Below are 26508 nucleotides of genomic sequence, written 5' to 3'. Positions count from 1 at the left end.
TCGTGAGCTACAGCTCACTTCATCAGATGCATTCAGTGGAAAATACAGTGGGGAGATTTATATACACACACAGAGAACATGAAAAAATGGGTTTTATCATACATACTGTAAGGAGAGTGATCACTTAAGATGATCTATTACCAGCAGGAAGGGGTGGGGAAAGGAGGAAAACCTTTTGTGGTGATAATTGAGGTGGGCCATTTTCAGCAGTTAACAAGAACGTCTGAGGAACAGTGGGGGGCGGGGTTAGCTGCATTTCAGTGACTGCTAAAGAGACATCCTTATACTTCTCTCACCCACCTTACAGGGAGGTTTGTAAAATATAATTAATATTTGTAAAGTGCTTTGGGATCTTTGTAAGAAAGAAGCTACAGAAATCATTAATAGTCATCAACAATTATCAAGTATCTGTATCATTATATTTAGCATTCTGGATGGGCCATGCGCAATACTGCATACAGAACTTTAATTCTAACAAAGTAAAGAGAAAAGAAAGGAACACATTAGCTTGAGCAATCTTGTTTTTTTGTACTGCCTGCTATATATCATGAGTATATTAGCTCCAAGGAATGTGAATAGTCCATAAGGGCAAATAAGCTTGTGTGTGTAACTCAGATCTCATTAGCTACATTACCCTCCTTATCAATACATTCAGGAAAGGCAGAAAGACAGACAGCCTGGCTTTACTGAAGCTCTGCCTGACCAAGGACTACTTGCATTCCATGGGCAGAGCATTCAGTAGGATTGGAAGAGGTAAGACTCTGAAAGCTACAGGGCAAGTAAACCCCAGTTATCCAACCTCTGATTATCCACATTTGGTTATGCTGTCCACATCTGAAATTCCTTTATCCAAAACTGATTACCTGAACACTTCAGATGTCTCCTAAGACAAATGTACAGTATAATCATAATTGTGAGTTCCTATTCTGTGTGTGTGTAGAGGGCCACAACGCAGTAGTGCAATACAAGTAATTAATAATAAGTAAACCAAATAAAATGTAAATTAACTAAATAAAAATGTGTTTGGATGGTTTTCTTCCTATTACACTTTTCTCCCTTGCACACATGCTTTGCTGTGATGGAGGGTAATGCCATGTTCAGCCATGCTCATGTTCACGTTTTTAGAACATTTATTTACAAGAGATATTTATAGAGCAATTGTGCTTATTTAATAAAGGAAATTAAATATAAACAAGATTAGAAATAAAATGCCATTTAATTTAGATTTCCATCTTGAATTTCAGTTAGGCCCTGACCCTGCAAAGACTTACACACATGTTCAGCTTTATGCCTGGTGAATAGCCCCAATCTGGGTACCCATGTGTACAGAGTTGAGCCTCTGCATAAGTCTTTGCACGGTAGAGATTATGTCCAGCTGCCTCTGCATAAAACATATGAATAGAAACCTCAGTACAGATAAAGTGCTGAAAAAACTGACTAAAATGAACGTTGCAAGTAGATTCTCCATGTCTTTCTGCTTTACATTAATTCCATCAGAAGGCCAGCAAATAACATTGAGAGAGAACATTAATGCATTAAAAAATAGGTTGGGGGAAAAATCTATGTAGAAAAATATTCTGTTTACTATTTACAAAATGTTTTATATTTTGATTTCATCTCAGGTCCCCGTTTCTAATGTGCCAGTATGCAGACTCTGCTCTCCTTTCACCTGCCTCTCTTTTAAATGGTTTGACCTGCAATTCAGATCTTTCCTTTTTTTGTATTGACGTATTTGTATTTATTTACTCATTTGATTTTTCAGAGCCTATTACTGAAGCATGAGCACTCATCGCTTCCATTGACTTCAACAGGAGTTATTGGGACTTTATTGGGAGTTATTGGGATTTTCCCAGCACTTGGGAAAATCAGGCCCTCATTTATTTCATACTTCTGCAGGATGCCCGTCACTCTAATATCCAAATGCCAATGTTAGTAACAACACTGGGACTGTGGTTTCCAGGTTTCTGAATGTTGGATCATTTAATGGCTTTACTGCTGGACTATGTTTCAGATTCTCCTCCTCATTCTGTGTTCCTTGCACACCCAAAACTCACACTGAAGTCAGTTGGAGTTTGGGTATGCAAGGAATGCAGGATCAGGTTTTCTATACAGTGATAGAATAAAATGACATTTTGTTAGAAATGCCAGCACATTCCTATCACCATCTCATATACCTGTACGTCCCTAATGATTTGTTGGTGGCTGCACCAGGGATGGTGGACAGCATGTGAGTTGTGTTTTGCCCTATATACAAAGTACATTACGCAGCAATGAAAGAGTTAGTATAAAAACAGCGTTTAGATTGGGTAGAAGAAAGGGGAGACTCTTCTGCCTGAGAATTCTGGAGCAGCTTATTTGGATGGAAAAGAGCTGAGTGCAGTGCATTTCCAGGGAGGAAAAACAGAGGAAACAAGCAACTCACTGTAAATGCTGCCACACAAAAGCAGCTATAATGAACCACAGTGTTTTTTAATTAGGTGCAAAACAGTCCTCAGAACCTCTTCTCTTGAGGGGCTGGCATCAACCTCTTGGCATCCAGGGTTCTCCATCCTTTTGTATGACTCTTCAACTCTATTTTAAAAAACAATATATAAAAATAAAGCAAGTGATGCATTCTGTAACTACAAACTGCCAGGAAATGAAAAGGCAGATGTGACTGAAAATGCCCTGACTGCAGAAAAGTTCTAGAATAAAGCCAAGAATTAAATATACTGCAGTGTGCCACAAGGCCCAACAACAAACCATGAACTGCTATTTATGAAGGTGGGATTCACAATATGCACACTCACCCCCAAACCAAGTTCCTGAGACAAAACCATGCGCTCATGGCCGGGGGCTGCTCCTCTCCCCAGGCCTGTTTGTTTTGCAAGGGAGGGATCCCATAACTCCAGCACAGGCTCCTTTTGTTCTGATCTGATTTCAGCTAGGAGCCGCTTGTTCCTGGGAGACAACTTTCTCTCACCCTTCCATGTATCCTTCTCCCTGCTGCATATGCAAACAGTACTATGAAACCCTTGCTGCTTGGATGGCAAGCAATCAATTCTTATAAAACATGGCTCTTCCACAGCTAGCCTCTGAGGCGTGTCTGAGCAATGAAGGTTGTTTTCTCTACTACAAAACGGATCATTTCAAACCCACTCAGGCTTCTACCTGAATGATCAACAGAGCAAGATTTTGAAGTCACTCCCAAATCCAGGTTGACTGTATCTAATGAACAGCAATAACTAAGGGCCATATCTAAAGCAAGATTTTGTACAGAGATTACAGCCAAGGGCATAATAGAGGGAAAGCCAAAGGCATCATATCACCCTCCCCCTCCACTCCCCTGCTCTTCTCCAGACCCTGTTGCATGAATTGTGTGGGGCTGGGGCTCTGCATTTGCAGAGGAGTGTGGCTGGTTGTGGTTTAGGTCAACATTGGGAGGATTGTCATTCTACCTGGCATTATACACCTCCAGATACATGGAAGCTCTTGAGGATGTTCCCATGGAAGCTACTGTGGAGTACTGCAGTATTAAGCTCCTCCTCCTTTCCCAGCTCTGCAACTTCTATGCCACCAACCCCCCAGAGAAGATGAGTGCTACCAAAAAGCTACTGGCAGACCAGCTGAAAAAAAAGCTGTGCTGCCAGTGTAAAGAGGGTCCTGGGGAGTGACACAGCTCCATGTAGATACCCAGAGATTTGAACAGATTTCTGGATATCTAATATCTAAGTAATATTTAAGGTGATGCCCCCTTTCCACTCCACTATAGTGAAATCCTCTGGAATAATGCCTACAGAACTGTGTTTTGTGAGTAACTTATTTTGTCTCCCAGGAGAAAAAATTAGCTCAACCCAAACCAATAGGCTAGTCTTTGGCACAGATAATTAAGGTATGCAAGATAGTTTACCAGAAAGAAAGTCTAATTAGCTTTCTCATGCTAGGATGAAAAAATGCTTCTGCCACTGCTATACTTTTCCCTGTAATGTTTGCATTCTCCTTCCAGAGTTTTTTTTAGTTCATGATCATATGTAATTAATGGAGCATAAAACAACATTTTTACAATTTGGCAAAAACAATGAGACTTGTGCAGTCTCTTAAAACATCCTTGTCAAGGTCAATTTTAGGTTATAAAATCTAGCTTAGCCCCCAAAATCAGATAATTAAATTCTGAGAAGTTCTATAACTTTTTTATGAAAATGGTCAACATTGCACACTCATAGAATTTTCCAAAAAAAAAAAAAAAAAAAGAGAGCTTAAGCTAAATTCTGTAATGAATGAGTTTTCAACCTTATGAAATACTTCTGCACATTCACACTTATTCTAATACAACAGAGTGTAGTGATGTTGAAAATGCAGTCTTTCACGTGAGATCTAAAACCAAGGTTCTGGCTTCTTGCAGCCATCAAAAATGGGAGTAATTACTAGAGATGGGCCACAACTCTACCTTCACTGTGAATTTCTTTGAACTTGGGGGAGTAAGGAAGTTATTCACCTCAGGCCCATCAGCACATCCAGTCATTCAAATTGGCATGATATACCTTTGTCAGTCAGTATTACTTGAGTAACAGGACAGTCTAGGCATATGGAAATCCTGGCCCCATTTAAGTAAATGGGAGTTTTGCTATTGATTTTAATTGTTTAATTTCATTGTTTAATTGAGGATTCCATCTCTGGTCTTATTTACTATTAAGACATACTTTTGGCGAAACAAATTGTTAGCCTCTAGCTCGGTTTCCTCCTCAGTTTTCTCCAGACCTCGTCCCTGCAGTCTCCGGATCCGCTCCTCAGGACTAACTGTCAACAGCAGGACAAGATCAGGTTTGAGCAGGTCCTCAGGCCACTGGTACACCTCATGTTGAGCTGGAGGAAGATTTTGCACTTTTCCACTTATTTCAGTGGCAATTGCATAGGCAGCTGTGCTGTGCCAATATCTGTCAGGAAAAGATACAGGAATGGGATGCATACATGACCATTTGAATAAATACATTAACATGATAAAACCTCCTAATAGAAGGAACCACTTACGTAAAAGAAATCAGTACCCTTTAATAATGCTAGCCTAATACATAGTCACAATGCGTGGGGGGACCATGAAGATTTTGTACCCATAAATAATTGATCAAAGTAATAAAACAAAAGGTCTAATTATTAATTGTTACTGTTAAGGAAAACATTAGAAAGAGGCTACGTATCATCCTGCTTAATGCTTAGGTGATGCAACAAATTTGATAGGGAATGTGCAGTCCAGCCCTTAACCACATGGAACAGAAAGGGAGCTTTATTAAAGGTTATTAATTTATTTTATATAAGTGTTTCCCTCCATCAGGGAAACACTTATATAAGTGTTGGATGGGAAGGTGGATCGAAAGCGGGCTAGATTGTCAGGCTCAATGGGTAGTGATCAATGGCTCAATGTCTAGTTGGTAGCCGGTATCAAGCGGAGTACCCCAGGGGTCAGTCCTGGGGCTGGTTTTGTTCAACATCTTTATCAATGATCTGGATGATGGGATGGATTGCACCGTCAGCAAGTTCGCAAATAACACTAAGCTGCAGGAAGAGGTAGATATGCTGGAGGGTAGGGATAGGATCCAGAGTGACCTAGACAAATTAGAGGATTGGGCCAAAAGAAATCTGATGAGGTTCAACAAGGACAAGTGCAGGTCCTGCACTTAGAACGGAAAAATCCCAGGCACCACTACAGGCTGGGGACTGACTGGCTAAACAGCAGTTCTGCAGAAAAGGACCTGGGGATTACAGTGAATGAGAAGCTGGATATGAGTCAGCAGTGTGCCCTTGTTGCCAAGAAGGCTAATGGCATATCTGGCTGCATTAGTAGGAGCATTGCCAGCAGATCTAGGGAAGTGATTATTCCCTTCTATTCAGCACTGGTGAGGACACATCTGGAGTACTGCATCCAGTTTTGGGCCCCCTGCTACAGAAAGGATGTGGACAAATTGGAGAGAATCCAGCGGAAGGCAACGAAAAGGATCAGGGGGCTGGGGCACATGACTTATGATGAGAGGCTCAGGGAACTGAGCTTGTTTAATCTGCAGAAGAGAAGAGTGAGGGGGGATTTGATAGCAGCCTTCAACTACCTGAAGGGGGGTTCCAAAGAGGATGGAGCTAGACTGTTCTCAGTAGTGGCAAATGACAGAACAAGGATCAATGGTCTCAAGTTGCAGAGGGGGAGGTCTAGGTGGGATATTAGGAAAAACTATTTCACTAGGAGGGTGGTGAAATACTGGAATGGCTTACCTAGGGAGGTGATGGAATCTCCATCCTCAAGGTTTTTGAGGCCCAGCTTGACAAAGCCCTGGCTGGCATGATTTAGTTGGTGTTGGTCCTGCTTTGAGCAGGGGACTGGACTAGATGACCTCCTGAGGTCTCTTCCAGTCCTAAGCTTCTATGATTCTATGATCAGGATATTTTGTTTGACAGCTGCTTCTATTAGGACACCAAATAACTATTAACACTTCTTTTCAGGTAACAGATCAGTTGGTTTACCTGATTACGGGTATTTTTCCAATATGTAGATGGGTTGGGTATCTGAACTCACACCTATGTCTCTCCTTCATTAATGAAAATACACATACTTGCCTAAATATAGGTCATGAAAATGGAAAGAAAGATATGAAGACATAAACAAAAGCAAAAAAGTTAGAGAGATTGAGCCTTATTTTCACAGCTGCTGGGTAACCACAGTTTCCAGTTGTGTGTGCTCAGTACATCTAAAATAGACCCCCCTGATTTTTGAAACAGCTCAGAACGAGATTTTCAAATGATCAGTTCCCACTGTGACACTTATGGCCAGATTTTCTGAAGAGATCAATCACATTGGCTGCTGAGCTTCTTTGAAATCTAGCCACTTATTTTGTTTCTTAGATGGGGGATGAGCTCCTTGAAAAATCTAGATCTTAATGCCTAATAAAAAGTAAAGAAAAGAAAAACCCAAGGCAGGAAGACATGAATAGCAAACCAGTAAAGCATATAAACTGTAACATACTAGACTCATGAAATGAAACATGGAAGAAAGTGTAATGAATGCTCCCAGAATCCTCTTTTGCAGTTCAGTCATGTCAAGCCATGTTCTCACCATTCATTCAGTATCATTCATCCACACCAACTTGGCCCCATCCCAACAGTCCCCCATTCGATATTCAATTTCCAAAGATAATTATAATATCGCATCAATCATACCCGCAATTTGTACACTAACTATTAGATCATGCATCTCCTTTTCTGTTTTTTATAAAATGTAAAGCATTATCTTAAGATTTTTAGTAGCACAATCCAACAATTCAATTTTATAAGTTTTTTGCAAAGCTTGGGGTTTTTTTTAATATTGCTTACGCATTTGGTATTTAGAACAGAACCATATAAGGAGTAACACTACAGTTTTACAAATTCAAAATAACATTGCCCATTTTACTCCATTTTATACGGTTACTTGACATATATCATACCAAGCACATATCTGAGATCTTATTTTTTCTACAGCTTTTTCAACAATTTTATATTTTCGAGCAAGCATCTTTTACAGATATTATCAGTCTAGCTGATTGTTCTATTTGGTCTAGTGTGCTTTGATTAGTTTGTATTTTCATATCCCAATCTCTATCATTTCACTTTATTTTCCTTCAATTTGGCGATGTTAATCTAAGGTGAGTCATAAAGGTTTTAGTTATCTGTGGGTGCCATTATTATTGTTTGTACTGGAAATGAGTTATATCTCCACAAGTACACCACATCCCTTGGTTTATAGGTCAGGTTATTTATTAATACATTACCCTTTTCCTTTTGATCCCAACATATGTCTTGGTTTATTTTATATAATTCCCACCAACCCCTTTTTTTTAAATTGTAAATTCAAGGTGAGATTACCCCCTTTTTAATTTCAACTTCCTTCTGTGATTAAGATGCCCTGTTTTTACTGGCTCCTATTCTGTTTCTATTTTACTTTGGGTATTTACCCTAATCCATTTCCTTTTGGTACTATTTTATAGTACCCTGTTTTATTTTCCAGGTGCTGGCACATATTACCCACTTTTTGTTGTGAGTCTATGTAAGTTTTGACTGTTCTGCATAAATACTGTGTGGTGCCTTAGTTTTCCTGTGTGTTGCACCAAAATGCTTAGGTGGTAGGAACCAGGCATGCAACTTGCTAAGACCCTGGAGGGCAGGTAAAGCTACTCCAGTTCCCTGAACGTAAGCTATAGATGGTGCTCTTCGTAACCTAAATCCTAGGAGGGGGGATGCGACCAGGTGACACTTTGCCCAGGAAGTGAGACAAAGACCAGGAGGAGGAGCAATGGGCGTGCTGGAGGTCGGGTCACTAGAAGCTGGGCAGTCTGTGGTTGGGAGAGAGGCAGGGAGTACAAGATGGACTTGGCTAAAAGTTATGAATTCCTGTGCCAACAAGTCCTTTCCACATTGTGTACCTATTAATTAATAAACCCTCCGTTTTACAATGTTGGCTGGGAGTTACAGCTGACTACAGAGCTGAAGTGTAGGGCCTTTTGGCTTCCCCAGGAGCCACGCCCAGGCAGACTCACTGCGGGGATGCTAAATGCCCTGAGGTCAGACACAGGACAGCCAAGACCACTTAGGTTTTTTTGCCCCGGCAACAATGAGGGGAGGCATATCTTACAAGGGTTTTGACTAGCTCTTTAGAGAGCAGTTTTAGAGCATTAGCCTGGTGACTCTATGACAGACCTTTGATTATCCACTTCTTAGGGACTAAGATACAGAAATCTTAAATTTAGATTTGTTGTGTATATATACGCTATGATTACAATCATTTTATACATTTAGGAACACTGTGATGTTCTTGTGTTGGTTTGGTTACATTAACCCATGTTTATCCTTCCATATATTACATATTGTCCCCATATGAGGTATGGCATTTTAAAGCACATTTATGTTAGGGTACTTTTGTTTGGACACTTTAAATACAGATTTATTACCATACCCCAGTAAACATGTGTTCTGTGTGCACCAAGTACATCTTCATTGACACATTTCCATATTTTCAGTGATATTATACAATTTTACAGTTGATCCTATATTTATGACTGGAATTTTAGTTTCATTTTTAAACCAAGCCCCTTGAATTATATACTCGTGGGGTGCTTTTTCCGATGGTGTTAGTGCGTCTGAGAAGTTTCTTTCCATCGTGTATGTGGGTCCCACAATTCCCCAGTTTTGGTATTAGTTGCTTGGGATACGTTGGCCCCTACTGCGTATGCACCATTTGTTACACTTGAGCTCCCTACACACTTTTATTAGATTATATTCCCTCTTAACTACAAAAGCATGTTTTCCTGAAGTTTCTTGCCACGCTTTTGTTAATATCTTGGATGTTAATCCCAGTACCCACACAGAAATACATTCCCTGAGTGTTTTTTATTTTTATTTATTTCACTAGCCTCAAAGGGAATGACAGATTCTGTTACCATAGGGTGCCTTATTTCCACATCTTCCACATTCTTTCTTCCTATCATCCCCTTTACCGGGTTTAGCAACTTGATATTCTTTTACTGAGTTGTGGAGAGTTTTTGTACTGGAAAATCAGTTACCTGGATAGAAATTTGTTTTATTCCCTTTTACTTTGCTTTCTTTTAGCCTTTTTTCTCCCTTTGATCCTAGTGAAATAAATGCTGCTCGAGTAAACATTATCAGGGAAACAACTCTAACATGACTTTGTACAAGACTTTTTTTTTTTTTTTTTTTTTGCAGAGGTTGGCTTCAAGTTGTTGCCCACAGTAAGTTTACTCTGGATAGGACTTTGATTAAATCTGCACCATTATCTATCACAATATGGGAATTTAGACTTTCCAAAAGCTTTTTTTAAAACTTTCCCCTCCTCAGAGAATTAAGCGTGGAGGCTGCTTTCAGATTTTGAGATTTTCCTATATTGGTAGTATATCAAAAGCAGGAAACCTACTTCACAACCAGTGAGGCCACTGGGTGATTAAGGTCTCCGTATCACCTTGGAACACCCAAGAAGAATAAAGCCAATATAAACAACAAGGAGTCCGGTGGCACCTTAAAGACTAACAGATTTATTTGGGCATAAGCTTTATTTTGCCCAAATAAATCTGTTAGTCTTTAAGGTGCCACCAGACTCGTTGTTGTTTTTGTGGATACAGACTAACACAGCTACCCTGTGATACTTAAAGCCAATATAGAAGAACTAAAGAAATTTGCATTCAAGTTTATAGTTAAGAAATTATAGTAAAAATTAGTTTACTAGAATTCTTTGAGAGGATTAACAAGGATGTAACCATGGTGATTTAGTGAATAAAGTGTACTCAGATCTTCAGAAAGTCTTTGAATCCTTACTGAAGGTTTTTAGGTAAGATGAGCTGTTATGGAACAAGAGAGAAAGTCTTTTATGGATCAATAAATGGTTAAAAGATAAGAAACAAAAGGCAAGAAAACTGGTTAGTTTTTAGAATGGAGAGAGGTAAACAGTGGTGTTTCCAGGGGTCTGTACCGGGAAAAGGCAGAACTGTTAAATGATTTGTATATTTAAAAGTCAAACAATGAAGTGGCAAAAATTTGCAGATGATACAAAACTTCAAGATAGTCAAGTCCAAAACAGACTTTAAAGAGTTGCAAAGGGATTTTACAAAACTGGGTGACTAAGCAGATGAAATTCAATGCTGACAAATGCAAAGTAATGCATGTTGGAAAAACTTAATTCCAACTATACATATAAAAGAATGGGGTCTAAATTAGCTGCTACCCCCAAAAAAAGAAGTTCTGGAATCACCGTGTATAGATCCCTAAAAACATTCACTTAATGAGCAACAACCATAGCTGAAAAACATAGCACAGGAAAAAAAGCAACAAAAATAATCAGGGGTCTGGAACAACTTTATTTAAGAAACGATTAAGACTTTCCAACTTGGAAAAAAAAAATACAACAGAGGTCTCTGATATCCTGACTCTTGTTGAGAAAGTAAATAAGAAAGTGTTATTTACTACTACTTATATATATATAGAGAGAGAGTGACGGGGCATGGCCAGATGGCTATGGAAGAGTAGTGGGAGATAGATATATTAGCTCCAGGCTAAACAAATCTCTGGTACCAGGATAAGTGAAATGGCAGCTGCTCCAGGTCAATTAAGACACTGGGGCCAATTAAGAACTTTCCAGAAGGCAGGAAGAATGCTATGTTGATTGGGACACCTGAAGCCAATCAGGGGCTGGCTGAAACTAGTTAAAAGCCTCCCAGTCAGTCAGGTGGGTGTGCATGTCAGGAGCTGTGGGAAGAAGTTGCACGGTTGGAGAGGCTGAGTAGTACACACCATATCAGGCACAAGGAAGGAGACCCTGAGGTAAGGGTGAAGTGGAGCTTGAGGAAGTGAGGGCTGCTGTGGGGGAAGTAGCCCAGGGAATTGTACATGTCATGTTTCTAAAAGATCAACTACCATAGCTGATACTATTAGGGTCCCTGGGCTGGAGCCCGGAATAGAGGTTGAGCCCGGGCTCCCCCCCGCCCCGCACCTTTGCCCCCTGATTAATCACTGAGACTGGGAGACAACAGAGACTGTGCAAGGAAGGATAACTTCTCCTTGTCTCTAGAGAAAGAAGGGTTACATGGAGGGTCACAGTGAGCCTATGAGGCTAGCGAAATCCGCCAGGAAACGCGGGACCCACGGAGGCAAGGACAGAGCTCTGTCACTATATATATATATATATATAAAAAACACAAGAACTAGGGATTACCAATTAAGATTGCTAAGCAGCAGGTTTAAAATAAACAAAAGGAAATACATTCATAGAGGTTAATAACATAACAAAAAAATAACTAACAAATAACAAATTCAGTACAAAGAACCATTTAGCCCTGGCCACTGCTCTGGTCATTAAAGTTGGAAGGTTGGCTACAACAGGGGTAGATTTACAATTATATTTTTATAATATAATCATGAATGTCATCTGCCATCCAGTTTCTGTACAAGCCAGATTGGGGAGAGGCAGGGACTTTGACACTTTACTACTACCTTTTGTGCTTTTAGATCCTGCAACAGATTTTTTATTGTTTGTTTGTTTTTTAATGTGGGGAACAGCTTCTGCTGGATAGGAATACTAAGGAGCTGGCTTTACAATTTTTTTCCCCCACTATCTTTACCACTGCCTTTTCTTTCTAGCCCAAACAATGAGAAATTCTCTTATCCACTTTTTGTCTGGCAGTGCCACAGCTGCCATAGCTTTACAGATTCACTTTCTTAATCCTTCTGAAAGAACCTGGTTATTTACAGTCTCTTTCTTCACAACCAGCCTTTCTGCCAAATTACCAGTAATCATTCACTTTTTCTATTGTACCATATCTACTTTTAATATACTGTTTTCAGTTAGGCTGTTACAAACCACTGGATTTATTTAAAATTTAGCTTGATCTACTACCCAGGGCAGGAGTTTTAATACTTAAAGTTCCCTTTGCTTCTGTATTAATTAATGCCACCAACCACTGTATGTTTCCTTCCGTCCCCTCTTCCACGTAAGATTTACCAGTTACGCGAGGTTGTAATTTGGCTACTAACATTTACCTTTAGGGACAGGAGTTGCTAAGGGTAAGGCATTTTTACTGAAATGTGGAGCCACCCTGACACAGAGCTGCCAATTTCCTCTGAGCCAGTTCCGGGGATAACAAGCCATAAGAACTCGCCAGCAGATCTCCTGTACTGTTCCCATGGTCTCAACAGCCTTAACTCCTGGTTGCAGCATTGACTGTGATCTAGTCCTTGCCATCAAATCACTTAAAGCAGCTAACAAAGTCTCCAGAGGTTGCCCATCCAAACGGGTCATATTTGCCCCTTTCCTGAAGTTGAGCCCATACTTGAGCTCCACATCTCCTACCATGCCTCCTATTTCATTGCAACTAGCACATCCCATATCAGTGTGCTTGGAGCCATTATAGCCTGCTTGACTGCTGTAGGAAACATCACTAATCACTTTCCAAGAAGAATTACCTGCTCCACTTACTACCCTTTCTGCCTCCTGAGCTGATTTAATCAATTCAACCTGATCTCAATCCATCCAGGATCCTATGAACACCTTAATAGGTTTCCTTAAACCATCAAAGATCAAATCTGTCAGCTGTTTTTCCTCTATTTCAACCAGAGAGCATACCAACAACAACCTAGTACAGTAAGCCAGAACAGATTCTCCTTCCTTCTGATGTATCAACAAAGCTGTCCTTCTCAATTCAGAAAGGGTCAGAAAGTATTGGGCTACCTTCTGGATAACTGTCTCTGTCACCTTTGTTTAACTTTGCCTCAATTTCTGCCAACAAAGCCGTTCCTTCCATAGGGCCAGCACAAGTTATTATCAGTTCTCTTTAATCTTCAATATCTAAATGTTTTCTAACCATGTATTCCAACAGCCAAGACAAACACGTTTTCTTAGTCAAAGAGTCCATTTGTTCAGCCAGCGCCTATTTTTTAGTTTCAGTCAGAGGACGATTTACTTCCTCTTGTATTTGCCATGAAGGCTGACACATTTTTGCTATCACTCCTGGCTGGGCTGCCGGAGACCCTGGAAGGGGCTCCTCTTCCTCTTCCACCTGTATATTTATTCTTTCCGGACATGTATGGGTTAAAGCTGTTATCTGCTGAGCCTTGGTTACATTTTTTGCTACAGCAGTTTGCAAGTCACGTGTCAGGCTTTCATTCTGCAATTTTAGTTTTTCCAATTCTTGTTCCAAACTTTCTTGCACAACATCTCGCTGACGTTCCAAAACATCTTGCTCCTTTACAAGCTTATCTACAACACAGTACATAGCATCGATGACATGTGCTGCTGTTTGGGCTTTCTCAGGAGTGTAACCCTTTGGATACACCAACAGCAAGTTGTCTAAAACTTTCTCATGCAGTGCAGGGATTGCATTAGCCAGACATGGATCAGACCCCAAGCTTTTAAACACCTGTCTTAACAAACACTCATCAACCACACCTGGAGGCTTTGGGGCATCCCCCTTGTCCTGCGGTTCGATGACCCTTCCCTGTCTGCATTTGCGAAACATCACTGACTCCGAGAATGGCCAATATAACCCCACTCACCAGTATACTTCCCTCTCTTCGTACTATAACTAAATCTGGCCCCCGAGCTAAAATTAATATAAATCGGAACTGATTCAGAACAATATTTAAATTAGTTGGTTAACACCAATGATTCAGGATACCAAGTTCTTAACAGGCAACCAGTTCAGAAACAGTTTGATTCAGTTTAAAGACCCATTCACTTAGACATAACAGCAAACTGTCCTCTGCTACCAAATGTTGACAACAGGGGGCGCTACTATCCCTGAAATGGATCTTTACTGGCTCCTGGCAGAGCAGATTACAGTCATACCAGTGAAAAAAGTACACAATAATTATTTTCAATGCACAGCAGTTTATTGAGAGGAATTACACAAGTAGTAAAGGGTTATATCAAGCACAACTCCCATGTTAGACATTAAGAACTACATATTCCCCTTAATCAATCAGTCTCTTTTTCACAAACATAACAAACAGGCCCTGTGCTAGCCTCACGCAGTTCATGCTTGGCAAACAGAGAAGGTGATTACCAATTTTATAGATGGCTTCTTCTCTCCAGGTCTGTTCTTCTTAACTGGTCTGTCTCGGTTTCCCTCGAGGCAAGGCCTCAGTTGCCTTGAGACCTCTCTGGTTCACAGGCCTACTCGAACCCACGGAGCAGAGTTTTGGCTACTCTGTCTAGCAACATTGCTTCTTTAAGCATTAATTAAGGAATCCCAACAGTAATTTAATTTTCTTGGTTTTTTTTACTCTTTTTCCTCAAAGGAGTCACATGTCTTAAAAACATGCCCAGGGGTGTGTGATTACTAAATTTTACCTAATTAATACTTTAGGAGGAGACTGCAGAGTGGTGCCAACTGAAAATTACACCACATTCACTCCCTTATCAATCATTCACTTCAGCCCCCTGCGTGATGTCCTTCAACAGGAATGAGATGCCCTGGTCAGCCCATGCTCCATTCCAGATGTTCTACATGTTTTGTTTGCTTCCAAGTGGACATATTTGCTGACTCAAGATCAGTATTGATCATACACGCAGCATGGAGCCATTCAGTTCACTTTTAGCATCTGCCTGATGGTATGAGAAGGATTCTGCTCCCAGAACCCTCTTTCGCAGTTCAGTCATGTCAAGCCATGTTCTCACCATTCATTCAGGACTCCTCTCCACCTGCACTGCTATCTTTTCATCTCTATAGGGCTAAATGTGTTTTAAATTCAGTCACTTCTTAAGAATATAAGAATGGCCGTACTGCATCAGACCAATGGTCCATCTCGTCCAGTATCCTGTCTTCCAATGGTGGCTGTTGCCAGATTCTTCAGAGGGACTGAACAGAACAAAGCAAGTTTTCAAGTGATCCATCTCCTGTCTTCCAGCTTCTAGCAGTCAGAGGTCTAGGTACACCCAGAGCATTATATCCCTGACTATCTTGTCTAATACCCATGGATGGACCTATCCTCCATGAACTTCTCTAATTCTTGTTTGAACCCAGTTATGCTTTTTGTCTTCACAACAATCCTGCCAATGAGTTCCACAGGTTGACTGTGCATTGTGTGAAGAAGTGCTTCCTTATGTTTGTTTTAAACCTGCTGTCTATTAATTTCATTGAGTCACCCCTGATTCTTGTGTTATGTAAAGAGGTGAATAACACGTCCCCATTCACTTTCTCCACATCATTCATGATTTGATAGACCTCTCTCATATCCCCCCTCAGTCATCTCTTTCCCAAGCTGAACACTCCTACTCTTTTTACACTCTCGTCAGATGGAAGCTGTTCCGTACCCCTAATCACTTTTGTTGCCCTACTCTGTATTTTTTCCAATTTTAATATATTTTTTGAGATGGGGCAACTAGAACTGCAAGATGTATTCAAGGCGTGGGTGTACCAGGGATTTATATAGTGGCATTATCATATTTTCTGCCTTATTATCTATCCCTTTCCTAATGGTTCCTAAAGTTTGCTTTTTTGACTGCCGCTGCACACTGAGCAGATGTTTTCAGAGAACTACCCATAATGACTCAGAAATCTCTTTATTGAGGAGTAACAGGTAATTTATACCCCCATCATTTTGTATGTATCGTTGGGATTATATTTTCAAGTGTGCATTACTTTGCATTTATCAACATTGAATTTAATTTGCCATTTTCTTGCCCTGTTTCGTGAGATCCCTTTGTAACTCTTCGCTGTCATCTTTGGATTTAATTCTCGAGTAATTCTGTAACATTTGCAAATTTTACCTGTTTACCCCTTTTTCCAGATCATTTATTAATACGTTGAACAGCACGGATCCTACTACCAACCCTTGGGGGACCCCACTATTTACCTCTCTCCACTGTGAAAACTGACTGTTTATTCTTAATCTTTGATTTCTATCTTTTAACTAATTACTGATCCATGAGAGATCTTCCCTTATCCTTAACTCCTTTCTTTGCTTAAGAGCCTATGGCGATGAACCTTGTCAAAGGCTTTTTGAAAGTCCACACACTCTGTATCAGCTGGATCTCCCTTGTCCATATGTTTGCTGACACTCTCAAAGAGTTCTAGTAGATTGATGTGGCATGAATTCCCTTTATAAAAGATATGTTGACTCTTCCCCATCATATTGTGTTCATCTGTGTGTCTGATAGTTCTGTGCTTTACTGTAGTTTAAACCAATTTGCCTGGCACTGAAGTTAGGCTTACTGACCTGTAATTGCCAGGATTACCTCTGGAGCCTCTTTTAAAAATCCGTATTAAATCAGCTATCCTCAAGTCATCTGGTTATAGAGATAGATTTAAGTTATAGGGTACATATCACATTTGGTAGTTCTACAATTGCATACTTGAGTTCCTTCAGAACTCTTGGGTGAATACCATCTGGTCCAGGTGACTTATTACTGTTTAATTTAGCACTCTGTTCCAAAACCTCTGCTACTGAGAACTCCATCTGGGACAGTTCCTCAGATATGTCACCTAAAAAGAATGGCTCAGGTGTGGGAATCTCCCTCACATCCTCTGCAATGAAAACCAATGCAAAGAATTAATTTAGCTTCTCTGCAGTGGCCTTGTCTTCCTTGAGTTCTCCTTTAGCACTTTGATTGTCCAGTCGTCCCTCGGATGGTTTGGCAGGTTTCTGACTTCTGATGTACTTAAAGAAAAAAATTGCTGCTAGTTTGTGTGTCTTTTGCTAGTTGCTTTTCAAATTCTTTTTTCACATGCCTAATTATACTTTTACACTTGACTTGCCTTGACTTCTACTTTCCCAGTAGGATTTGATTTCAAATTTTCAAGGATGTCTTTTTATCTCTACCAGCCTTTTTACTCTGTTATATAGCCATGGTGTTGTTTTTGGTCCTCTCACTGTTGTTGTTGGTTTTGGTTTTTTTTCGTTTTTTTGGGGGGGGGCAGCGGGAGGGGACGCGGAATGGGGAATATAGGTAGAGGCTTCAACTATATCATAGTATTCTTAAGAAATTTCCAGGCAGCTTGCAGACTTTTCACTCATGACTGTTCCTTTTAATTTCCATTTAACTAACTTCCTCATTTTTGTTTAGTTCCCCTTTTTGAAAGTGAAATGTTACTGTGGTGGGTTTCTTTGGCATTTTCCCTCTACAAGGATGTTAAATTCAATGACATTATGATCACTATCACCAAGTGATTCAACTACTTGCACCTCTTGGACCAGATTTTGTGCACCACTAAGGACTAAATTACGAATTCGTTCTCCCCTTTTGGATTCCAGGACTAGCTGTACCAAGCAGCAGTCATCAATAGTATCTAGAAATTTAATCTCTGCATCCTGTTCTGAAGTGACATATTCCCATTCAATATACAGATAGTCGAAATCCCCCATTAGTATTTGGTTTTCTAGTTTTGTAGCCTCTCATCTTCCTGAGCATTTCTCTATCACCACCACAGTCAGGTGATCGGTACTATATTCCTACTGCTTTACTCTTATTATTCTAGCTAGCAAGAATTCTATTCAAGCACAGAATTTCTATTCATAGAGATTCAATGGTACTGTTTGATTCTTACTATATTTGACTCTATGCTTTCTTTCACATATAGTGCCTTTCCCCCACCAGCACAACCTTCTCTGTCATTCCTATATATATTGTATCCTGTTATTATTGTGTCATAATATTATTGATTGTTTCTGTGATACCTATTATATTAATATCTTCATTTAATAAGTACTTATAAAAATGTTCAATATTTAGTTCTCTGACTTCATGTAATGTAATTGAATGGGACTCTTTTTCTGTTTCACTGTTTCTCTTCCATTCCTACTTGTACTTATCCTCTTCTATCCTCTCATTTTTACTAGGATATAAAGTATCCCCTGTAATAAGTTCTCCCCTAAGGTATGTGTCTGTCCAAACGGTGTGCTCCTCCGCACCAGTTAGTTTTATCCCAGGCCTTAGTTTAAAAACTCACCTGCAACCTTTTTAATTTTACATCCTAGCAATCTGGTTCTGTTTTAGTTCAGGTGGAGCCCATCCTTCCAGTATATGGTCCTCCTTTCCCCAAGGGATCACCAGGTACTAATAAATCTAAATCCCTCCTCCAAACACTGTCAAATAGTCCATGAATTGGGATCCTGCAGTTCTGTCAGTCTAACTGACCATGTGTGTGGAACTGGAAGCATTTCAGAGAATGCTACCATGATGGTCATGGAATGTCATCCCCTACCTCAAAACCTAAATTTTGGCCTCCACAACCTCTCCTCTACCTTTTCCTATGTCTTTGGTACTTCTATGTACCATAACCACTGGCTCCTCCCAAGACCCGCACATAAATCTATCTAGATGTTCCAAGAGATCCGCAACCTTTGTATCTTCAATTTACATTAATCTAAAACATCCTTACAGCCAGCTGCAATTGGAAGTCTGCGCTCTCTTTAGGTTTAGGTTGCAACTAGGCAGTAGTGTATTAAGGATTCTTGCACAGTACCTACCTGCCGGTATGCCTGCCTGTTTGAGAACTGGACTTTTAGCCATTCGCAACATAGCAGCATGACACACAGCAACGGAACTGCTTTGGTGTTTACCACATTGTCTTTTGAGACATACAGCTGCCATAATAATCTGGTTGTTGTGCTTCATGACCAAAGTTGATGCTGATGACGGTATTACTGTGGGTAAAACGGCCGATGCGCGAGCAGCAGTCCTTGCCACATGAAGTGTGTCAATGTTGAGGAAGAGATCTCAATCTGTGCCTGCTGAGTCCACCACTGTTTAGAACTCAGCCTCTGTGCCTCAAGATCCATACGGCAGTTAATCGTGAACTGGGAACCTCATTGTTTACAATTGCTCACCAGCATGATCCATCTGTTGCTGATGACTCACAGCTGTCAATGTCAGTGCTGCACTTTTTTTCAAGTTATGCTTCCTCCACTGGCTTATACAAGCTGGTGAGAAGTGCATTCACAGCGTGTCCTTGAAGTGTTTTTTATGGCTGCCTTGTATGCAGTTGCTGAGTTTCAGTTCACCAAACTGCAATTGCTTTGGCATTCTAGTATCATCCATCCTCAATAGGTGACCAGCATAACTGTGATGAGATAAGCATGGCTTCAATCCCTGTGGAGTGACTACATTACAGAACTTCATGACTGGTAACTTTATCATGCCATTTGATGCAGAATATGTCACGCAGAGGTCATAAACGGAACTCTTCTAGAAGCTTAATATGATGTAGCAGGTCCAGGTCTCATACTGATACAAGTTAGACAGCACAATTGCTTTTTAGACTTAACTTGGTTTGAAGCTTAATATGTTGCTGCTAGACTCTGCCTGAAAATCTGTCAAATGATTAACCAGCTTTGTTGATACGACTTGTCAGCTCCTTGTCTGTAGTAACATCATTTGACAATGTATTACCAAGATGGTAGAAGTCTGTAACAACATTCCGTTCGTTGTGTGTTGCTGATGGTGACTGTTCATTTCATGTAGTGTTTCCCCGGCACAGGTTGATACATGACCTCTCTTTTTTTCAGATTGTCAGCCTGTAGCTTTCTGCAGACTCTGCAAATCTGTCCCTAATCAATTGTATCTCTTCTGAAGTATGTGCCTCTACAACACAGTCATTGGCACACAGCAGCTCATGAACAATTACCTCAAAGACCTTCACAGCGCAAGCCTGCTCAGATTAAATTATTTTCCAGAGGATTGGAAATGTATCCCAATACCAGCATTCAGGTCTCCTATAGCATCACTGAGCATTGCTGCACACAAGAAATTAAACAAGAGCGGACCATTTACACAGCACTGTTTAGTATCTTTAGTGATAGGAAATGGATCAGCCAGAACACCATCTACGTATATTTTTTTGAGCACGTCGTCATGAACTAGCCTCAGAATGTTGAGGAATTTTTCTGGACAACCAAGCTTATGTAACAGCCCATAGCCCACGTCTCTGTTGATGTCAAATGCTTTAGTCAGGTCAATAAAGACAGCATAAAGGTCCTATTTCTGTTCTCTGCATTTCTCCTGCATTTGATGCCCTACAAATACCATAATATGCCTGGTTAAAGACAATACTATTAAGCTGCCTTTTTTCATATGCACTTAAGCCACCAATCAGAATTAAGTAGAAATACATAAATATTTTCTAGGCTACCACCAAAGTAATGCTAAAGACAAGAAAGATAACCCATGTAGCTTTGCTTGTCACATTGAAAGAATGGATGGTCACATTCAAACAACAGGAAAATATTTTTTACAAACCTGTCTACAACCACAGGTGACTCGGTGGATGCTTTTGCTATTTCTGAAGCAACAATGTAGTTGCCCAGGGCATAAAATGCCCTCCTGATGAGTGCTGGTTCATCGTCAAAAGTCTTCCTCCACTGGCTGATACAAGGTGGTGGTGACTTTAAGAGAAGTGCATTCAGTGAGTCCTTGACCGACTGGGTTACAGTTGTTTTGCCTACAGTTAACATACAAATAAAAAATCTTTAGACATATAGCATGGCACATCGTAACAATTAGCTTTAATTTTTAAAAATGACAAAGAAAAGTTCTTATCCTTTAATCTGCAAAACACATTTTGATATATTTATCTAATATCTTACTATGTATCTTGACTGTTGTTATAGGACAGGGTTTTGACTATGCCACAGTATGCTTCTATCTGACTATTCAAGTTCTTATCACAGTTTCTGTGTAGTACCTATAAGAGTATATCAGAGTTATATTTGCTGGTGGGGTTATCATCACCTGTACCCTGTCTCTTTAAGGATTTGGAGCTCTGCTGAAGAGATCAAAGGGAATACAGCAGTGAAGTGATCCCAGGAGGGTTGTTGTATGTTGTGCTCCAGTGAGACTGAGCTGGTGTGGGACTTGTCCAAGGTGCAGTTTGGTTGTTTGTTTTATATTATAAAACCCCCATTTTAAAACACCCATGCTTTGGAAATGTAATACCTAGTCAGAGTCATTTCCCCCTTTTGCCAGTAGCCTGACTCTATTGCCGTTTAGGCCATCTGCTCATATGGTAACTTTTCTACATTTCAGTTTCAATAACTTTATTGACATGGCAGGGTACACAGATGTTGCCAGATTAATTCCTGGTATCATTCTGTTCATTTCAGTGGAGTGACACCATGATGAATTTTGCTCCCTGTTTAGGGGTGGTTCCCTACAACTGAAAATGCAGAATGCATAGATCTTCACAGGCATTTACAGTGCTGTTCTGTGAAAAGCAATTACTGGTTGCTCAAAAGTACCTTGATTCTTCCCTTCTCCAAGAGACTAAGGGCTGAACTGTGCACAACGGCTCTTGTTTCCAATATTCTACTTTGTCTACCTGAGTGCTCTTCCAATGACATTAGTAGGAAATTTGCCCATGAAGTGAAAAATTGCTTTGGAGTTGAGATCTGCCATGCAAAAAATCTGGGAGGAGAATTTTGATCTTTGTGACTTGCTCTTCTAGACTCTGCCAACCACTTATGAAGTCTTATTTTTGAACATCTCATGAGCCTTAAGCACGCACAGAAGTCACATCAGACAATATTTTAACAATTATTCAGTTGTGATTCTATATTCACATTATGCACCTACCTGTTGCATCTAATCCTTCAATAACTATGACAGGAAAATCTCCCTTTTTTGAATGCTTGGGGCATTTATCCACTAGATCAAGGACAGCTGTGGCTTCAGGGATTAACGATGTGCACTGTAATAAATGTAACACTGATTACTCAACGAGCACCTGGTACACAGGTATTTTTCAAAAGACCATATTTAACTGGAAAGGGTAAAGTTTAATACAGAAGGACAATACAATTTTAAGACAGACATAAAAATAAAAAGAAAAGGAGTACTTGTGGCACCTTAGAGACTAACAAATTTATTAGAGCATAAGCTTTCGTGAGCTACAGCTCACTTCATCGGATGCATTTGGTGGAAAAAACAGAGGAGAGATTTATATACACACACACACAGAACATGAAACAATGGGTTTATCATACACACTGTAAGGAGAGTGATCACTTAAGATAAGCCATCACCAACAGCAGGGGGGGGAAGGAGGAAAACCTTTCATGGTGACAAGCAGGTAGGCTAATTCCAGCAGTTAACAAGAATATCAGAGGAACAGTGGGGGGTGGGGTGGGAGGGAGAAATACCATGGGGAAATAGTTTTACTTTGTGTAATGACTCATCCATTCCCAGTCTCTATTCAAGCCTAAGTTAATTGTATCCAGTTTGCAAATTAATTCCAATTCAGCAGTCTCTCCTTGGAGTCTGTTTTTGAAGCTTTTTTTGTTGAAGTATAGCCACTCTTAGGTCTGTGATCGAGTGACCAGAGAGATTGAAGTGTTCTCCAACTGCTTTTTGAATGTTATAATTCTTGACGTCTGATTTGTGTCCATTCATTCTTTTACGTAGAGACTGTCCAGTTTGGCCAATGTACATGGCAGAGGGGCATTGCCAATCTTTGGTCCAGATGTGGTGATTCTGCTCCATCTCTTCTTAAAAATAGGGATATGTTTTTTAAAAAAGAAGATAGTAAGGAAAGGTGGAGTAAACTCCTCAGGTGTAAGGGCTGCTACAGTTACTCTGAAAAATTATCTGAAAGCAATGGAGCTAGCACTTTAGTAAATGATTAGTGAAGTCCTATCTAAAAGTAACCTGTTTATGTACATGTAACTTCTTATTACACTCAAGTACTTACAAGAGGAAGTATGGCTTATTGGATAGGGAACTGTACTGGGACTCAGGAGACCTGGCTTTGCCACTGGCCTGCTGGGTGACCTTGGGCAAGTCACGTCACTGTTCCATGCCTCAGTTTCCCCTTCTGTAAAATGAGGATACTCACACCTCATTTGTAAACCACTTTGAGACCTATTGATGAAAAGTGCTATGCATTAGGATTCCACAGCCTGCGGGCCTGTGCTTGATTTCATGTAAGCTGGTGTCATTCAGAAGTAATGTCCACTTAAGTCAGTAGGTTTCAGAGTAGCAGCCGTGTTAGTCTGTATTCGCAAAAAGAAAAGGAGTACTTGTGGCACCTTAGAGACTAACAAATTTATTAGAGCATAAGCTTTCGGAAGTGAGCTGTAGCTCACGAAAGCTTATGCTCTAATAAATTTGTTAGTCTCTAAGGTGCCACAAGTACTCCTTTTCTTTTTAAGTCAGTAGAACGACCTTGGGGCGTGAGTTCAGTTTCAGGTTAAGCATGTGCCTCTACACAAAAAATAAGACCCTGGGAAAGTAGGATGCAGCATCCCAGGTGGAGACGCGCTTTGCTAAACAGGCCCAGGGCGCCAGGGCTTAAGAAGGGAAAATAGATCATGGACCTGATCCCCCTCACTTGGGCCAACGTCAATACAGAGTTGCTACCAAAGGATTGCACTATGGGAAAAAGAAAAGGAGGACTTGTGGCACCTTCGAGACTAACACATTTATTAGAGCATAAGCTTTCGTGAGCGACAGCTCACTTCATCGGATACATTTGAGCTGTCGCTCACGAAAGCTTATGCTCTAATAAATGTGTTAGTCTCGAAGGTGCCGCAAGTCCTCCTTTTCTTTTTGCGAATACAGACTAACACGGCTGCAACTCTGAAACTATGGGAAAGGACCAGGCGCAGAGCCCCTGGGGACCTGCAGCCAGTGCAGCTTCCTTCATTTCCCTCTGAAGCGGGGGATCTCACCTGCTCCACCACGCGGCGGGCGGCCTCCAGGGAGTGGAACACGGCGGCGCGGCGAAGGCCGGGCACTGCGGGGTGCAGCGGCGGCTCCCCGGCGGCCACCACTCGGGCTCTGCGGAGCAGCTCTCTGCCGCCCGCCCCTCGCAGGGCCCACAGGCACTGCCACAGCTCGCCCCGCTCGCCCGCCTCGTACACGCCCAGCGGCGGCGGCGGCTCGCCCTGGCCCCGCAGCAGCTCCTCCAGGGCGCGCTCGGTCTCCGGGCCTCCCTGCGGGTCCTGGATGAGGAAGCCCTTCTCCAGCGCCGCCCGCGCCCCGGGGGCGCCGTAGCAGAGGAGCCCCAGGACCCGGCACCGCCCGAAGGGCCCCTGCCTCAGCCTCTGCTGCAAACGCCGGTGCAGCCTGGCCGCCGGCACGCTAGGGGCGGCGGGGACGCAGAGGGAATAGCACCGCGCCGGAGCGGGCAGAAAGCAGCGGGGCTCGGGGCGGCCGCTGCCGCCTGCGCCCTCGCTGCCGCTGAGGGTGAAGCAGACCAGCTCCGAGCCGGGCCCCTCCGCCGCGAAGCACGGTCGGGCCCGTGCGGAGCAGCCCGCGGGAGGCGCCGCCATGGCGGAGAGCGAGCGGGGCAGCAGCAGCGTGAGGCTGGCCAGGCGGCTGCGGCGGAGCATCCCGCCCTGACCGCTACTCGGGGAAACGAAACCGAGCGGGCGCCAAGGCCTCTCCGCCCCCTCCATGGTACCCGCGGGGGGGGGGGAGTGAAACCCGATAAGGGGGGAGGAGGGGGGGGGGAGAAACGAAAGCGATCGGCTAGTTTGTTCCCGCCCAGTCCTCCAGCTATCCGCGGGGCTTGTAGGGGCGCTGAAAAGCGCGGGTTCTGCTATCACCCGGGCGGTAGGGCCAGCTTTTGTAGCCCGCAGCGGCAGCCTCTTGGCTCTCCCGCGGAGCAACCACTTCAGAGAAACCCAGCCCGCTTGCTGCTGCTGGGAAGCGGGCAAAACAAAAAAAAAAAAGGGAGGGAGGGAGGGCGGGCCGGGAAGGCTACACGGATCTGTTTGCACGTTAGGCGAGGACGGCATCTTTGAAAACAAGCGGTTGTGATGAAACAAACGAAACTCGTCCAGGCTGCAAGGGATCGAGAGTCCCGTGTTTGCAGCGGGCGGGTTTATGTCCCCAGCTCAGAGGTCTGCCTGCATTGGTTGCCGACGTGCCCCGCCACACGCCCTTACGACATAGGCGTGTTGTTACACCATAAAAAGAAAAGGAGTACTTGGAGCCTTTGGTGAGGGACCTTGTCAAAGGCTTTCTGGAAATCTAAGGTTTCAGAGTAGCAGCCGTGTTAGTCTGTATTCGCAAAAAGAAAAGGAGTACTTGTGGCACCTTAGAGACTAACTAATAATAAAGAATAAAGAATAACTAATAAATTTGTTAGTCTCTAAGGTGCCACAAGTACTCCTTTTCTTTTTGGAAATCTAAGTACACTGTGTCCACTGGATCCCCCTTATCCACATTTTCTTGACCCCCCCCAAAGAACTCTAATAGATTAGTAAGACATGATCTCCCTTTACAGAAACCATGCTGACTTTTGCGCAACAATTTATGTTCTTCTAGGTGTCTGACAATTTTATTCTTTACTATTGTTTCAACTAATTTGCCTGGTACTGACATTAGACTTACCGGTCTGTAATTGCCAGGAAGAGTGAGGGGGGATTTGATAGGAGCCTTCAACTACCTGAAGGGGGGTTCCACAGAGGATGGCGCTAGCTGTAGCTCACGAAAGCTTATGCTCTAATAAATTTGTTAGTCTCTAAGGTGCCACAAGTACTCCTTTTCTTTTTGCGAATACAGACTAACACGGCTGCTACTCTGAAACCTGTTACAACATAGTATCATAGAAGATTAGGCTTGGAAGAGACCTCAGGACGTCATCTAGCCCAATCCGCTGCTCAAAGCAAGACCAACACCCACTAAATTATCCCAGCCAGGGCTTTGTCAAGCAGGGCTTTAAAAACCTCTAAGGAAGGGAGATTCCACCACTGCCCTAGGTAACCCATTCCAGTGCTTCACCACCCTCCCAGTGAAATAGTGTTTCCTAATATCCAACTTAGACCTCCCCCACTGCAACTTGAGACCATTGCTCCTTGTTCTGTCATCTGCCACCACTGAGAACAGCCTAGCGCCATCCTCTGTGGAACCCCCCTTCAGGTAGTTGAAGGCTCCTATCAAATCCCCCCTCACTCTTCCTGGCAATTACAGACCGGTAAGTCTAATGTCAGTACCAGGCAAATTAGTTGAAACAATAGTGAAGAATAAAATTGTCAGACACATAGAAGAACATAAATTGTTGCGCAAAAGTC

The 26508-nt window shown here is 41.9% G+C and overlaps 1 protein-coding gene across 1 annotated transcript; it reads right to left on the bottom strand.

The window, feature by feature from the left end:
- Positions 1-1112: 1112 nt before the first annotated feature.
- On the bottom strand, positions 1113-24884 carry CMPK2 (cytidine/uridine monophosphate kinase 2). The gene is given in 7 exon segments (XM_038397377.2): positions 1113-2571; positions 2790-2842; positions 2844-2985; positions 4680-4913; positions 20735-20936; positions 22067-22181; positions 24160-24884. Coding segments are annotated over 7 exon segments (1533 nt in total). The 5' UTR covers positions 24823-24884; the 3' UTR covers positions 1113-2447.
- Between the last annotated feature and the right edge of the window lie 1624 nt (positions 24885-26508).

The sequence above is a fragment of the Dermochelys coriacea genome, chromosome 3 (assembly GCF_009764565.3).
Source record: "Dermochelys coriacea isolate rDerCor1 chromosome 3, rDerCor1.pri.v4, whole genome shotgun sequence".
NCBI lineage: Eukaryota > Metazoa > Chordata > Testudines > Dermochelyidae > Dermochelys > Dermochelys coriacea.
Note: the sequence above shows the minus strand (reverse complement) of the source record. Positions and strands in the feature narration are given on the sequence as shown.